This window comes from Thunnus albacares, chromosome 13 (assembly GCF_914725855.1).
Source record: "Thunnus albacares chromosome 13, fThuAlb1.1, whole genome shotgun sequence".
Lineage (NCBI taxonomy): Eukaryota > Metazoa > Chordata > Actinopteri > Scombriformes > Scombridae > Thunnus > Thunnus albacares.
The window spans coordinates 20201023-20217070 of NC_058118.1; the positions used below are offsets into that span (position 1 = coordinate 20201023).

The 16048-nt window shown below is 39.0% G+C and overlaps 1 protein-coding gene across 1 annotated transcript in view; it reads left to right on the top strand.

Annotated features, from left to right (window-relative positions):
- The first annotated feature begins 12033 nt into the window (after window positions 1–12033).
- Window positions 12034–16048, top strand: part of pdlim4 (PDZ and LIM domain 4) — a 47914-nt gene continuing 43899 nt past the window's right edge. Inside the window, exon 1 of the mRNA XM_044370502.1 lies at window positions 12034–12289. Within this exon, the coding sequence (XP_044226437.1) occupies window positions 12188–12289 (102 nt within the window). The 5' untranslated portion in view covers window positions 12034–12187. The remainder of the gene's footprint in view (window positions 12290–16048) is intronic.

The window sequence follows — 16048 nt, forward strand, 5'->3', positions numbered from 1 at the left end:
CTTTCTTTTTTCTTTTTAATGTTTTAGTTGGGAGGTTCTTAACAGGAAGCCAAAATGTCTTAGTTGTGACATTCTAGTCTGTCTAAACAAGAACTCCCAGAGTGTTTTAATTGGTCTGCTTGACAGTGTGTGTTGTCTCCTTGTTAGTGTGTGTGTGTGTGTGTGTGTGTGTGTGTGTGTGTGTCTGTGTTTGGTGATGGGGGTGTTTAACAGCAGCTGCTGACCAGTAGCTGTAATTCATCCCATGTTCCAGCGCTCCTCAGAGAGAAACAGTGATCTTACGATCTGGACACTGCCCCTGCTAAATGTACTGGTGACTGCACGTAAGTTAAAATCAGAGTTATTTAGGAGTCTTATGGGAAATGCTCGTACTTCAGCCTGGTCTCCACTCCAGGCCCAAAAAAGGTTAAGCCAGAGTTCAGTTACAAACTGTGTGTCACACAGACATGGACACATAACCACTAACAGCCACAAAAAAGTGATGCACTGAGCCAATTTAAACTGATTTATTGTCATTGTCAATATACATACTTTTTAACATTTGCAATCAAGTTTCTATGTCCATCTCATACAGGTCCATATAAAAAACATAATTATACATTTCAGATCAATATCACTGCAAAACTGTAATCAGTTGCTCAACTGGATTTCATGCAAAACCATTTCCACAGATTACAGAGATAGAGTAGATAAAACAACATCAACATCACTGTAGTCCAGGTAAGACGAGTCTATAGCCAGCTGCTTGAAGCAGCTAAATGGAATTCAGCCATCATTCATTTTATTATTTACACCTTTGCTTTTCCTACTGAGACATCAGAATGTCTTCTGTAAACAAACAAACACTATTGAAATGTTTAACTTGATGATGGGGCTTGATGAAAAGTTGAGAGATCATCAAAGTTATTACAATTCATCCTGTTTGTCTTAGTCTATCCAATATTTGTCCAGATATCTTTTGATCAAAGTGGTTGACCGACCGACCAACTGCCATCCCCAAAACAATGCTGATAGCGTGGCCCAAAATAAACAGAAAATATACTGTTTTTTAAAACCAAAAGTTCAATCAGGGTCCCTGGTCAGTCTTTAACAAATTGCTCAAGTGTAGAGGTTTCAGAAATTACATTTCCAAAGCAACAGAAACCAGTAATTAAATAATTCAAATGTTTACGTTTGAGGTCTCGGTTGGATGATGAAGTTGATTCTATGCTATAGAATCCTCCTGTCATGACCAAGAACATCATGACTCACTTCTGTACTCCACGGCTGTAAGAATTGCTTCAGCTAGCTGGCCATTTATGTCTGTGCCCCAGGGGTAACACAACCCTTCTTTGTGTGTGTGTGTGTGTGTGTGTGGACACTGGCCTTGCCCTAACACTGAAGCAGTAGCATACCTCTGTGACTGTGAAAGTCTCTCTGTTAAGTCTACCATATAATTGCTTGTCTCAAATTCAGGACCAGACTTGTCAAACAAGCCCATTGACGCTGATGTTTTGCTTTGTTGTGTGTGCATTTGAAGTGCAGTTGTTTGGAGTAATCAGTTTGGGAGTGGGCCAACAAACTATACATTTCAAAACATCAAATTTGATGGTCATGAAATGTGAACTAAAGAGGAATCTTGGCTCAAATGACTTTAAAAGATGCAGGAATATTTGAAGCTTCAGGTAGCCGGGTGAATGATATACCAGATTTCCAAGGGTCAACACTAGCTCAAAGCTAACCCATCTGCTAATTGGGAATGTAAAATTCCCAAATCCTGGACAATTAAAACTAAATATCAAAGCAAAGCTAGCCTTTATTTGGACAAAACACAGCTGACACTCATTGGACCTCATTTGATCCAATCTAGGGTTAGAAGAGGTGATGTCAAAGGTGTCTAACAAAGACAGTTTTTGTCAAAGATGTTGTATCAGGAACCATCTTAAAATGGGAGTTTCCTGAGGTATCTACTCCACGTCAGTGGGAGAAAGAGTGAGACATCTCCCCTCCCTCCATTGCCTCTCCAGTATTGATCAAGTATGGTAAAAACTGAATGAATTCTAATTTGCTGGAACTACAAGAACCGTTTGCTTGGTGGGCCTTGGACCACACTTAAGGTATCCCTAAGGTAAGTTACAAAGATTTCAAGTACTATAATATGGTTAAAAGAATACTGAATCTATTCCTTCCCCCTTGAATTAGATTAAGCAGGAACACAAAAGATCAAATTTCTCTCTTAACAAACTCTGAATCTGAATGTTTAAAAATAACATCTAAACTTGATCATCCTGCTAGAATCCCTCTTTGTTTCTGCACTCTCTTCAGCAGCATATTTCCTTGTATGGCTGAAATGAACTCTGATGGACTTATCAGGGACTTCCCCATCGGTTTATGATGTGTGTAATTTTTTATCTGCACTTCACAACACCTGTTCCTCTTTTGACGTCTCTGAGTCAAAGATATTGTTGTTTGGTGGTTTGTGCTCATCCTTTGAAGTACGGCAAAGTGAAACCTGAGGTTCACTGAGGTGGTTTTGAAAAGATTTAAAGCAGGGGAACACACTTTTTCACAGCAGAAAGAAAACACTCTTCCATTTATATGGCTTATTTTCTTTATTTTGAGGTAAACACTGCACAACACTGTGTGCTTCTGTACACACGTTACAAGCCTCCCTCTTTTACAGGCAAACGAGAATCCCCAGTATACACTACAAAGCTACAGAGTGAGTTTGTAACATTCCTATAACCAACATAGAAGTTTCCAATTACTAACCACAATTAGCAGACAGAGGGATCACAGAGCATTGAGCTTGTTAAATCCCTTAAGACCCATTTACTAGCAAGGATTATGAACAAACAGCTACTGTTAGCCTCACGCAGTGACACTTCTACAGTATGCAATCATAGACATAGCAAAACATAGCATAACAAAAACGTCCTGCATTCAAAATTTTATTCAAAGGTTCATTCACAAAATGAATGGAAAATATAAAATGTATAACAATAAAATGTAATATTCTCTCAATTACCCATGAAGATATTTTCAGGTTTTATTTGTCCAGGTTTTGAGATGTCTGTCTCCACATTTTTTTTTGGTCAGAACCGAAAATTAATGGAATTTCATTTTTGTGCTAACAGCTTTGAAAATTACTGTGGACAATTTTCATTGGAACTCTTTTCTTCCTCCCCAAAAATAGTCCCAACATAAACAGATGATGGTTATCCAGACTAACAGGGACATTGATTCTTGAAAGAGATGCTAAACAAGCCTTTTATGAGAATGAAAGAATTAGCAGCATGGTGTCATTCATGTGTAAGATGCATGAATGTTGTATTTGGCTCAATTTGGATTGTTTAATGTTCAACCATGCATATTTCACTGGTATAGAGGTGAAAATAATCAAGTATTATACTAAAATTGTACTTTATTAAAGTAAATGAGATAATGCATTGTGTTACTTTCTACATCTGCTATGGTAGGTGAACACCATTGCATAATTTGTGTGATCAATATTGTACCAAAACTAACCATGATCTGATTTCCACTAAGTACTTTGGTTTGGTTTAATTTATAATTCATGCACTTGGCTTTAATACAGGATAACATGCAAACGTTTAATCAAAATACATAGAAAACATACATCCTAATGTTGTGATGACACAAGTTTGTTTATTTCACATTTGGGTCTTTGTTTTGATTACACTTATTATATGTTTTTGCTGTATAATATTTTATAAATTATATTTATGTTATATGTGTATGTATAATAGATGTGTATACAATTATACTCAACATTAGAAGGCATTCCACATGTTGATATAGACAGACAGGGCAGAGACAGTCCTGCCAGCTGGCATCAGTAGTAGCGGCCTTCAACCCTGTGGTATTGTGCATCAACTGTAAATACGAACAAAGCAGTGAATGTGCTGAACTCAGTTGTCAACAGCTGGCATGTGTACACGTGGGAAACATTTGTGTGTTCTTCACGGGTCAGAAACTTCCAGCACAGGACAAAGAATGCATTGTTACAGTGTTGATCTAGTGTAATATCTGTGTGTGGGGCATTTAGTAATGATTCGTTTAGATCTGAATCAAGATCAGATGATTCCACAGTTCGAAGCCTCGAGCATCATTTCCCTTCATTTCAGTTCTCTCTACCTCCACCAGCAAGGGTTCAGTTCCTGATATTAATTTGTTGGTTTTTTATTTTCCTCTGTAAAGCAAACAAAGATCAGTACTTTCAAATATTTTGTTCATGAGGCAGTCATCTTCCACATGGAACCACAATTTTAATCAATTATTTGTCTGGAACATGAACTCTAACAGCAAGATGTAAAATGTTATCACATTGTTGCTAGATTGTTACCAGAAAGCTACAATATTTAGGTAAATTAAACCTGAGCCAGTTGCACAAACACAGACTTAGATTAGACAAATAGCGGCAAACTTAAAGGATAGGTTCACAATTTTTCAAGTCTGTCTTGAAACAACAGTCGGGTGCCCATATGAACATTCAAACTGGTTTTGCTTGCTCTAATCATTCCTCCTGTTCATAATGACCATTTTAACATGGGAGTCTATGGGGATTGACTCGCTTTTGGGGCCAGCCTCAAGTGGCAATTTGAGGAACTGCAGTTTTTGCCACTTCCGCTTCATTTTTCAACCCCGGAGGTTGCTGCTTGTTTGGAGAACAATCAAGAAACTTCCATGTTCTCATGTGAACCTGGAGTCATCACAACTGCTAACTGTAATTGTGACCAATTTCAGCGGTTTCAGTGGTTCCAAGACAGTATGTCTCCCATGGTTGAAACAACAAACACAACATCCTCGAGTCTAACAATCTGTTGTGCAACCAGGATGATGGATGATTGATGCAATTTAACGGTGCCCACATGAATTCCTAATGCCACTCCTGTTTCTGTGGTCCTTTCCAGTTCATGCTCTTGTCACATGGATTGTTTACAAGAGAGTATAGTACTGCTTGAGTAGTGGTTTAAAGCCTAGTCACAGCATCATATTGGCTCATTCGGCTATAATGATTGGGGTGGTGTCAATTATGGTTTTTGTTTGTAACACTGGAGGGAAGTTATCTATAGCTCTTTTAGGTTTTGGGTGGACAGTTTGGTGGAAATGATTTGATGATTCATCCTGGTAAGTTTAATAAGATTATCCATGTGTGAGAGAAAGAGAGACAGAGAGAAAGAGAAAGATAAAAAGGGCGGAGAGTCGTGAGAAAAGAAGGAATACATACACAAGTACCAGTCTAGATGCATTCCTGGTGCATCAAGATGCATCCTGGACAGAGTGAATGGCATATTGAGATGACATGCTGCAACATTTCTTTGAGCATTTTTAATCTGAAGTTAATGTTCTATTTCTAGCTTTTCCAGACAGAGGTCTGCCTTTATCTTGGATTGTTTTGCAATTTCAGTCAGTTACTTAGTAGGAAAAGACCTTACTGACAGTTATAGTGTGGGAATATGACAAAAATTGCTAATTCAACAATTCTTTTCTGTACTACTACTCATGAATCAATCACTTTGTGTTCAGGCACCAAATCATATATAATAATCTCATTAAACACAATCATATTAAAATATTTTGTCATTTAACTCATCTAACTAGGCACTTAGCCTCTCTTATGTTCATGTCAGCACACTGCTATATATATATATTCTTGTTGGATTGTCTGCCAGTATGTCATATTAATGGGCTACACTTGAAGATCCATTCACATCTGTCTGTTACTCCAATGACAGTAATGCCTGAGCAGCACATTAAATATTCATTGCTAGCATCTGGTCAATGTACATGTGTTCCCGTGTGTGAGCCCAGGAAACAGAACTAACAGCTAAAACTAACAGCAGAAACAACTTAAACTATCACTTTTTTGGGGGGGGGTTATAACATTTAAATTTTATCAAGCCGTGAAGTCATGTATAATTAAGGACGTGGCTGCATTGAGTGACAGGTTGCTAACTGTTAGGTGGCTTGTTTCAGCAGGCAGGCTTCATTCGGCCCACCTCAGCCCTACCTCTTTGCCCATTTTGGATTAGCCGCGAGTTAGACAGAATCAGGCACTGCCAAGATGGTGATGTCCGAAGCCGCCCACTTTGAGCTTCAAAACTGCTCTTCAGAAACCAATAGATGACGTCACAGTGGCTACGTCCATATTTTTTACAGTCTTTGGTAATATCTACAGATATGTCTACAACATTCAAGTATCTCTTGGCAGCAACCAGCACCATCTTGATTCTTCCGCTGTATTTCAGCAGCACAATTTAGGACCGTGACAATGAATGCCAAAAATCTTTTCGTTTCCTTGCAGATATTCTGATCAGCTCCATTCCTTTTCTGCTCTGGTTCTGCCACCATCTTGTTGTTTCTGTCCATTCTCTTTGTAGCTTCAGCATACGACAATCCCTTTTCTGTTCTCATCTTATTCACTTTCCTGTACTTGATTCTTTTTGGACACTGTGCTGATCCCATATCGTGATTTCCTTCTCAGTGCAGGCACTTAACTTGCTCTTTCGCACTTTACACATCTCCACATTACAGTTGTCCTCCCCACACCTCCCACATCTTCTGACTCCTCTACATACTGCAGCAACATGTCCATATTCTTGACTACAGAAACATCTGAGAGTAGCTCTCTCATATGGCCTCACCCTGTAACACACATAATCAAGGTACACTCAAAACTTAAACACATAAAATTACTGTCCTCTTTCTCCCTTTCTGGGAATCGAGTCATTCCCACAAGAAACTGTGAACGGTTGTCTGTCATGGCTACCACCAACTCCTATCAGTGATGATAAGCTCTGCCAATGGTGCCTCCTCAAATCCCTGATTGAACGGTTGGTTGTTTTTCATCTTGGTATGAACAATGTGTCTTACTCTCAAAAAAGAAAAAGCTCCCCTGCGCCTCCTCATGAAAACAAATAGCATAGTAGTTAGTATTGGCAGGTCTGTGCTGAACATAAAAACGTAATACAACTCTTGACTTTGTTTTCTGTGTTGTGATTAGATTTTAATGTTGCATGGAAAATTCAAGTCACATTGAAAACCAATTCATTTCTTATTTGTTATTAAATACAAAAAGCTAACAATATTTCCCTTTTGAGCTTTGTTTTTTATCTAATTTTGTTTTGTTTTGTTTTTATGTAGGCATGTCAAATCTCTCATCCATAAGTGGGAGCTACTCAGTACAAACACATTAACTCATCGCCATTTAGCAGTTTGACTTGGAAAATTTATGGGTTAGTGGTCTGATTTAGGAGGAACTGTGAAAGAAGGTTGTATATACTCTTCAAATAATGATAAGGATTTTCTTTTAGATATTTCCTCCAATATCGATTGTTCTTCTCTATCAGTTATTTATAATCACATCAACTTGCCAATATTAAGTATATAAGTCTGCAGCATTCTTATGATAGCTTTGGGCCTGTGGTCGTCTTATGCTATGAAATCATCTGTTTTTCATTTCTGACTCAGCAATATTGCAACCACATGAATTAAGCTTCACGATTTCCCTACAACTATTTGCTTCCCCATGGGGTGCTTAAGGCATAGCACTGTAAGTGGCACCATTGTTTCTTTTTTTTGTTTGTTTAAAGATCTTTATTGAATTTCACAATAATAAATTTACAAATACAATATATCAAACAATAAAGTGCAATGAGTGCCAGCCTGTGCCATTACGGAGAACTAACCATTTTCATTGCAGGGGACATAAAGCTACCAAATGTTGTATGAACTAGAAAACAGAGTAAAGAAGCAATATTTTTTATGTTGATGCAGCAAAGATGTTACCAGTCAAGATCTACATCTGCTGATATATTTGCCTACAGCAGACTTCTGTGCCTGACTTAAATTTGTTGTAGTGATCCCAAACTATAGGCAAATAATTGCAACGGCCTAATGAGATTCTGGTATTAAAATGATAAATGTGTGTTTTTAATTACAAACTCAACTTGCAAACAAACCTGCATGAGTTGATTTTTTGGCCACCTGGGGGCAGTACAACAAGCTGTACACAACACTGACATGTTAATGGCTTTTTGTGGAAAATGTGTTAGCACCACTTGCTTATTTACACATATGACATGTAGCAACATTAGGAGTCCTGTGTTTCTGGCCACCTGATGAATAAGTCCAATATTCGCTCTGATGTTTTGGTCTTGACCAACACCTGGGTGAAATATCCGGCTCATTAGCTGTTATATGCTCCGCTATATTCTATGTTCAGCTACTTGCTAACTTTATCTCTTTGTAGGTACAGCAGGTTTACCAGAGCTTTTTTTGCTGAAAACAGCTGACTGCTGCTGTAAACAGGGTTGATGAAAGCGGTTGAGACTGAGCCAAACACTGAAGTTGCAGGTCGTAAAACCAAAACAATGAGCTGAGAGAGGTTAAAATGTTCCCCTGAGCTGAGGGTAACTGCAAAGTCAGGTGATTGTTATCTGTGAATTTGTCACTATGAGCAACATTACACATATGTCAGATAAAATCCATTTATAATGTGAAAACAATATTGGTTAGTGCTGCTTTATTTTTTGTTGAAAACTTAAACCTCAGTGTTAATGTTGCTTTCTGGACAAAGATATTCAGCATGTTTATTACCCAAGTTGAACTGCTACACCATATATCAAGTATTAAACTCTGATCTTTGGTTTTCAGAGTTTTTAGGTGTGTATACTGTCATATATACTGTTAATATAGTTGTCTTTTTTTACTGCAACCATTGTATAATTCTTGTACTAAGTAAATTTGGAACGTGTCTGGTGCACCAGTTAGGAATCTCCTATGCAATATTATATTTGAAAGATTTTAAAGACCTTTAGGCCCATGATAAATGTTAAAAACTCATGGTATTCTGTCACGATTCCTGCCTCGGTCCTGTTTGTGTTTCCCTTGCCCTTTCTGCCTCTGTCCCTGCCTTTAGCCCCACACTCTGCTCTCTTGACTTTGCCATTCTCCACCTGTCCACCAGATGCCCCCGGACTTTTCCTGCCTGGTTCCCACACCCACCTGCTCATCTGTTGCCACCCCTCAATTGCCTTCACCTGCTGCTCATTACCCCATCAGTCCCAGTACTTTATATACAGGCACTCTGTTTTCCATTCACTATCAGTTTGTCAATATTGCTTTGTTGTACACTTGTGTTCCAGCCAGCCTGTATCCTGTTCCTATTCCTGTTCCTGAGGTTTAGACCTTCCGCTTGTTTGTGACCTGCCTGCCTGTCTTGCCCCTTGTTGACTTGTTTGCCTGTTTTGGACTTACTTCCTGATACTGATCTGTAAGCCTGTCTTTTGGATTTCGTTTATTAAAGCCCTTTTCATTCTACCTGTCTGCCTTGGTGTCTGCAGTTGGGTCCCCCTCCCATTAGCCCTGTACACAGACTAGTGACAGTATTCTATTAAAAATATATTTGTCAGTATAATTCTTGCTCCGTTACTGAGCACTGTCTCCCAACAGTTATAATTGTTAGACTTTATTTACTACCAGTGGAGGAGCTAAGGAATCAAAGTTTGTGCAACAGCTTAACTGACATCATTCTCCCAGACAGCAAAGGTAATCCAGATGAAGCTCATAATTACAGCACTGCTGGTCTTACCTGTTTCCCTTCAGGTCCTTTTTGGCTTTATAACACAGAGGCAAAATCAGAGAGTAAATTGATTTGTAGAGATTTAAAAGGACTTAGGTGCTGCCGAGGGTATGTCGAATGATGACCATCCAGGGAAAAAGAACAGAGGGATGGGAGCTCTCTGTAGTTTGAGTTAGATTTATTGGGAGCAGGCTTTGAAGAGAATGCATATCCGAAATGTCAACCCGCTGATCTGCTCAATAAATCTCCAGTGCAGACACCAGTCTTCTCATCCCTTTTTGTTCTTTGTTAGTCATCCTTTAGAGTATTCTGGGAAAAGGTATTTTTCAAGGGCAGTCTGTAAATACAGTTTTGTAACACCTGCTGCAACATGATTGTTGGCTTTGTTTCCATGTCCATACAAATTACTGTATAGGTATTTTTTTGTTTTGTCTTGCTTTGGTGTACCTTTTGAGCTTCTATTGTGAAAAACTGATAAAGTATGATGTGCAGAAGTGAAGCATGACAGTATTATAATGAGACAAGAAAGTTTTAAAGCTCCCGGTGTGAACATACACTCACATATGTATATTTTGAATGTGTTTTTTTATGTTTTCAACTTTTGCAGTACATACTCAAAGTCTTATGTCTCTTTGTCTTTTTCTGAATCCAAACTCCTGAGAGGATGTTTGTAGGTTTGTGTACACTGAACTGATTTAAAATTATCTGGCTCATATTCTTTCTTCAGTGTGTTTTCTATTGTTAAACAATGAGACAGCTTGCATCAATTCCTACTTTCTCAACATGCTTTATTGCATCACAGCAGTTGATTGTGCAAAGTTTATACAAGACTACAAAAACATTGTCACTCATGATGCAAGGACAATTATAGCTACCTGATGTTGAGATCCAGTTGGTTTGACATGACAGTGCCACTTGTTACACAGTGACTGGGATAGGTTAGTGTCTGAATCAAATTGACTCAGACCTCCAGACAGAGCTCCGCATGCCTGCAGTTGTCTGAAAGACAGATTCCCAGGAATGTCTATGAGATCATTCTCTCTGCAGTAGAAAAATCGTACTCTAGCTCACTGACTCACTCTGTAATTGGCTGGGGAAATGAAAGAATCAAGACATGGGGGCAGACAGGATACTAGGATATCCACTGACAAATGGGAGAGGTCTTTTCTGCCAGTGATGCATCCAAATTACAGCAAAGCATCTTCGCTATTAAAGATGATACTCAAGCCTTACAGCTTTTTGCTTAAGAGCCTGATCAGTGAGTTATTGACAGACTTACATTTTAAGTGCCTGTCCGGATTATCCTACAAGGACCTGTTTACAAATTAATTCATATGTATAAAAAGCAAACTACAGGCACTGGTGTATGAAGCAATGTTGAAGTTATAATACAAGCTTTTATATAGCTTTATTCATTAGAGAATTAAAATACTGATCTACCAGTATGAAGCCATTCATGACGCTTCAAAGCAGAAGAAAATACATTAATTTAACTTTTTACTTGAAATGTCATTTCATACACATGCTAACAATATAGAAAACAAGGATTATTAATGTTGTTCATGGTTTCTGGTACTGTTAAAGCCTTGTTTTGTTGACAGAAGTACTGTAACACTGGCGTTTTCATTTACATATTGTTTCTCAATCAATAATTATATCAATTATCAGTTGACAACCAAAAAAGGCATTTTTTTTCATAGAAGTCGAACTTCTTCTTGCATTTGTTACTCTATCTGTAACTTAAAGATTAAAATCTGTGTAGAACATTAAAAATAGGCTAATTAATAATTGCCAACTACTTCAAATAACCAAGTGAAGTCAGTGATGATTAAAGGATTTCCATTGTAGATCTGCAACTAACAATTATTTTCATTATTGATTGATCTGTTGATTATTTTCTCGATAAATCAATTAGTGTTTGGTCTATAAAGTGCTTAAAAAGGGTAAATAATGTCGACCACTGTCTCCAAAAGCCCAAGATGATGTCCTTAATTGTCTTCTTTTGTCACCACCAACAGTCCACAACTAAGATAGATATATTGTTTACTATCATAGAAGAGTAAAGGAACCAGAAAATATTCACATTTGTGTGGCTGGAATCAGATATTTGCGATTCCTTTTCTGACGACTGACTGACTGATTAATTGCAGCTATATTCAATAATGGGAGCCTACAGCAAGGAATAAAATGCTTAACGAGGAACTGAAGGGAAAACCAGAAGAAGTAATAACCCACATTTATAGCCCACCTGCTGTGTTGAACAATAAGCAGATTTTCGTGTCTCCTTCTCCCTCACAGTTCACATGTCTTTGTTGTCGCAGCTCCGTCCCCTCCCACTCTGCACAGCCCGGGTGAAGGCGGGTAGGACAGCCCGTCATCCCCACGTCAGAGGCAACTTCGTTATTTAAACTTGAATCAAGTGGGAGTAAAGTTTTCACAGCCGGGACAGTGTTGCCTAGCAGCTAGGCAGAGGACTTTGGATAGTTCACGTTGCCCCCTTTTTTTTTTTAAAAAAAAAAAAAACCCGTGTATCGAGAAACCGCGGACATTTCCCCCTCTCATTCTGCCTGACATCTGTCCGTTCCCCTTTCGCAGTCTAAAATGCCAAACATGCCCCAGACCGTGACACTAAAGGGACCCTCACCTTGGGGTTTTCGTCTGGTGGGAGGACGGGATTTCAGCACACCGTTAACCATCTCCAGGGTAGGTAACAACTTTGCTGTTTCGACGTGTGTATCCATTCATTGAAAAGTACGCACCGCCGGAGGGAGTCAGCATCTCAGGGCATAGTTTTTTTTAATCTTTATGTGAACGACTTTTTTGCCATTTCCAGGCCACTTATAGGCTACTAGATGACAGACAGTGACTGGCCGGTGCAAAGGATGTGGGGAAAAGCTGGAAGTGAGTGAAGCTGGAATTGTTGCCCGAGCAGCCTAATTAATCTTAAATAAGAGGTCGCCGACGTCTAATTATAAGTGTATGAACAGGAGCTCCACTCTAAAAGCTGCCAGATGGTGCCGTCTAATTCCTGGCAGCAGAAGTCGCCGGTACAATTTATTGAGTCATTACATTTGGCCAACCATCAATTAGGCTATATGGCTTTCAATATCACAATATGGTGATTTTTTAAGAGTATTTCATTATTAGTGTTATAGCTTAACTATAACAACATAAACATAAGGACTCCCTTAAAGAGGGGATGGTTCATGTCCATAAGGTTATCCGTAATTGTGAAATAAGTTTAGTTCTTAATGTATAAATGATGCCATTTAAACTAATTTTTCCAAATTTTGACTGTAAGTGATCCCAGATGGTTGTGAGACAGGCTGTAAAATGATGCTGGAGTTTTGGATTATGATAATGATTATTGTTGCCGTATTATTATATGTGTTATTGAATTATTGTCAATAATATTGATGAAAGTAGTAGTAGAAGTAGTGGCAGCGGTATTCATAAACCTTCATGAACTTTCCTGACCCTCAGAATATGGGTCAAGAGTCAGTGTGCTGGCAGTGGATCTGGCAGTAGCCAATAGTTCATCCCGGCCAGGGTAAACACATCCCGCTTCTGCTGCAGGGCTTGCAGAAAGGGGGCTGAGGGGGGAGGGGGGTGGGCGCTGACATTTGTTTTTCATCAGAGCTCATTGGTGCTGCTGAGGGATTCCAGGTGTTGTGCTCAGCTGTATCACCAGCCCCAAACTGACCCTTTAACTACAGGGCCCTGGCACTTCAAACTAGAGGGGTAATTTTTAGATTTACGGCGGGCGATTAACGAAGTTGAGAGAAGCAGAATAACCCCTGAAGATCACCTGAAGTACTGAAGTTTTTAAACCTACCACTTTATCCCTCAAAAGAATTGTGATGCAATGATGAGGCAAACTCTGACTCACAGTGTTGAAGTCATGAGCCTTGACACTGGTACATCTGTTGACAAGATGACAAGTTTGTGGTTTCTACATCTATGATTCACTCTTTAATTTGGTACCTTCGTGTCCCCAAACACTTTGAAAGGCAGCTGAAATTTGCACCTTTAAAAAAACTACAGAAATCTTCTTTTTGGTGGCTCAGATGTCATTGGTGAATCCAGCTCTCTGTGGACTGAGGACTCACTTTATGCTTGAGGTTCATGTTTCAGTTAGTCTCTCTGTGTGCATGGAGTAGAGTTTCCAACAGAGACCATGCCCAAGACCAGAATTCATTGGTCAAAAAGGGAAAAAATACTCTGCAGCCTTTTGCAGTCCTTTTTTGTTCATGCTGACTTGCTTAAAATGCTGCAGCTTCAGGGGATCTCAGGCTTTGTGATGCACATCATTCTTATTACTTTAATCATTTGTACAGCAGGCAAGTCATGGTTTCAATAAAACTGATTTCACAGCTCCTAAATTTCACCAGCTCAATCTTTGCATACTTGCATAACTGCCTATATGAACATCACGGTGTGTGCAGGTCAAGTTTTTTATTTATTGTGAACATTTTGTAACTTTCTTCTGGTGACATCACTGAAATTAATTACAGGTTACATAGTAGAAAAGGTGGCAATAAAAAACAGCCTTCATGTGGAATAACTGCTTGCAAGAAGAGAGTTTAACTCCAACATGTTGGCCACCTGAAAATTATAGAAAGAAGCAGCTGGTAAGATGCAAGCATTTAGCAAAATATCTTATATCAGAGGCATAAATACACAGTCTCTTGGCAGCAAGTCCAAGCATTACATTGCCTCCTGCGGCCTCTTTTTTGCTCTCTACCAGCTATTACAGAGCAGTTCAATGTCCAATTGATGTCACATGCTCCAAAACATCAGCTGGCGATAGCAAATGTGTTGCAGAACTCAATAATTGTTTTATCCTGGTGTGTTTTATGTTGGAGTTTACATCAGCCTATAAATCAAAATTAATTTCAAGGACGTGCTAAAAACACAGAGACGGTGGGAAAGGAATCCTTTCGCCTCACCTCATGGGAGCTTGTTGCATTCTGAGGTTGAAGCAAGATGTTATTCATTGCTGCAGATATTCTGGAATATCTCCTAAACTCGCTATTTATCACATGCTTGCTTCATTCTTGCTGTACAGTGCATGCCCAAGACGGCAATTACAATGTGCGGAATGGTGACACAGAAAGAGTTACATGTAGGGAGAGGAAGAGTGTGTTTATGAGAGTGAGTTTCAGACAAGAATAGTTTATGTCTTACAGTGTCCAGAATACCTCTTTTGGGGGCACTTTAGTTTCATGTAAACCTCGTATGAGCCAGAAAAGTCCGAAGGGTGTAGCAGTGTCTACTACCCTTTAATTTTAGTCAAGAGAAGTTTAAAGAAATGCTGAACCCTGTTGTTTTTAAGTTTTACAGTATTTTACACAATCATACCTCTACTTTGCATGATTGACAGATTCCCTCCCTCTCTTCCTCCATGTCTTTCTGCAAATATAAAAGAGAATACCATGAAACACCTGCACATGCAGAGAGTGAAAGCTGTAAATACCAGAAAACAAGTTCTGATGGCAGCAGCTGGTTCTTTGCTTAAGGTAATAACGTCCCAGGATAAGCCCATTAGTCCCCTGCCAGCCCATTAGGACATGAGTCAGTTAAAGGCGCATCTACTTGACTCTGGAAATATGTACCCTGATACTGTGCATGGCGTGTTAGGTTGTTAAATGGCTGTTTGTGCATGAGACGGAACGAGTAGCAGTGAAAGAGAAATATCATAAAATCGCTGATGCAGCTGCAGAGTTATTTAGAGAGGATGCGTTGAATATGGCAGCTGTGGTATAAGCCCTTTGGTAAACTGATGTGAAACCAACGTCCAGGCAGAAGGTGACGCAAGACGCTTTTCAGTCCTGCCAACTAGTGAACGGTCCTCTGCTGGACAGGAATTCCCAACTGAGTGTTGGATAAATAATGACCCGAGTGGTGCACAGAATCACCGTCCAGCTTCACCTTCTGACACCTTTATGTTGTGTTTCCTTTGTGGTCTGTCTTGTTAATGCAAGATGCTGTCTGCTTTCAGACAACTGTTGATGCATTTAGGGGTCCATCTCAGTTTCCCAAAGCCCAAGGCAATGCTTTCATATTGCTTGTCCAAAACCCCAAATATTCAGTTGAATATGATATACAGTAGAACAGAGAAAACCCACAAATACTCACATTGGAGAACATGGAACCAAAGAGATTTTGGCCTTTTTGCTTGAGAAATGAATCACAAGATTAAATACCTGTCAAAGTTGTTGTTGAGTGGTTTTCTGTCTATCAACATATTGATTCGTCATCTATCATATTAGCTTTAGTCAGTGGAAAAAATGGGACCCCTTTGGACATCTCTGATGAACTTTGTAATATACACAAAACTGATGTATCTGGTTCATTAAAAAACAATCTTGGATAAATCCAGAACACAAACTTTTAATATGAAATACAATTCTAACATTGTAGGTATGAATTCAAGTCAGTGCCTGCCAGAAAAACCAGATA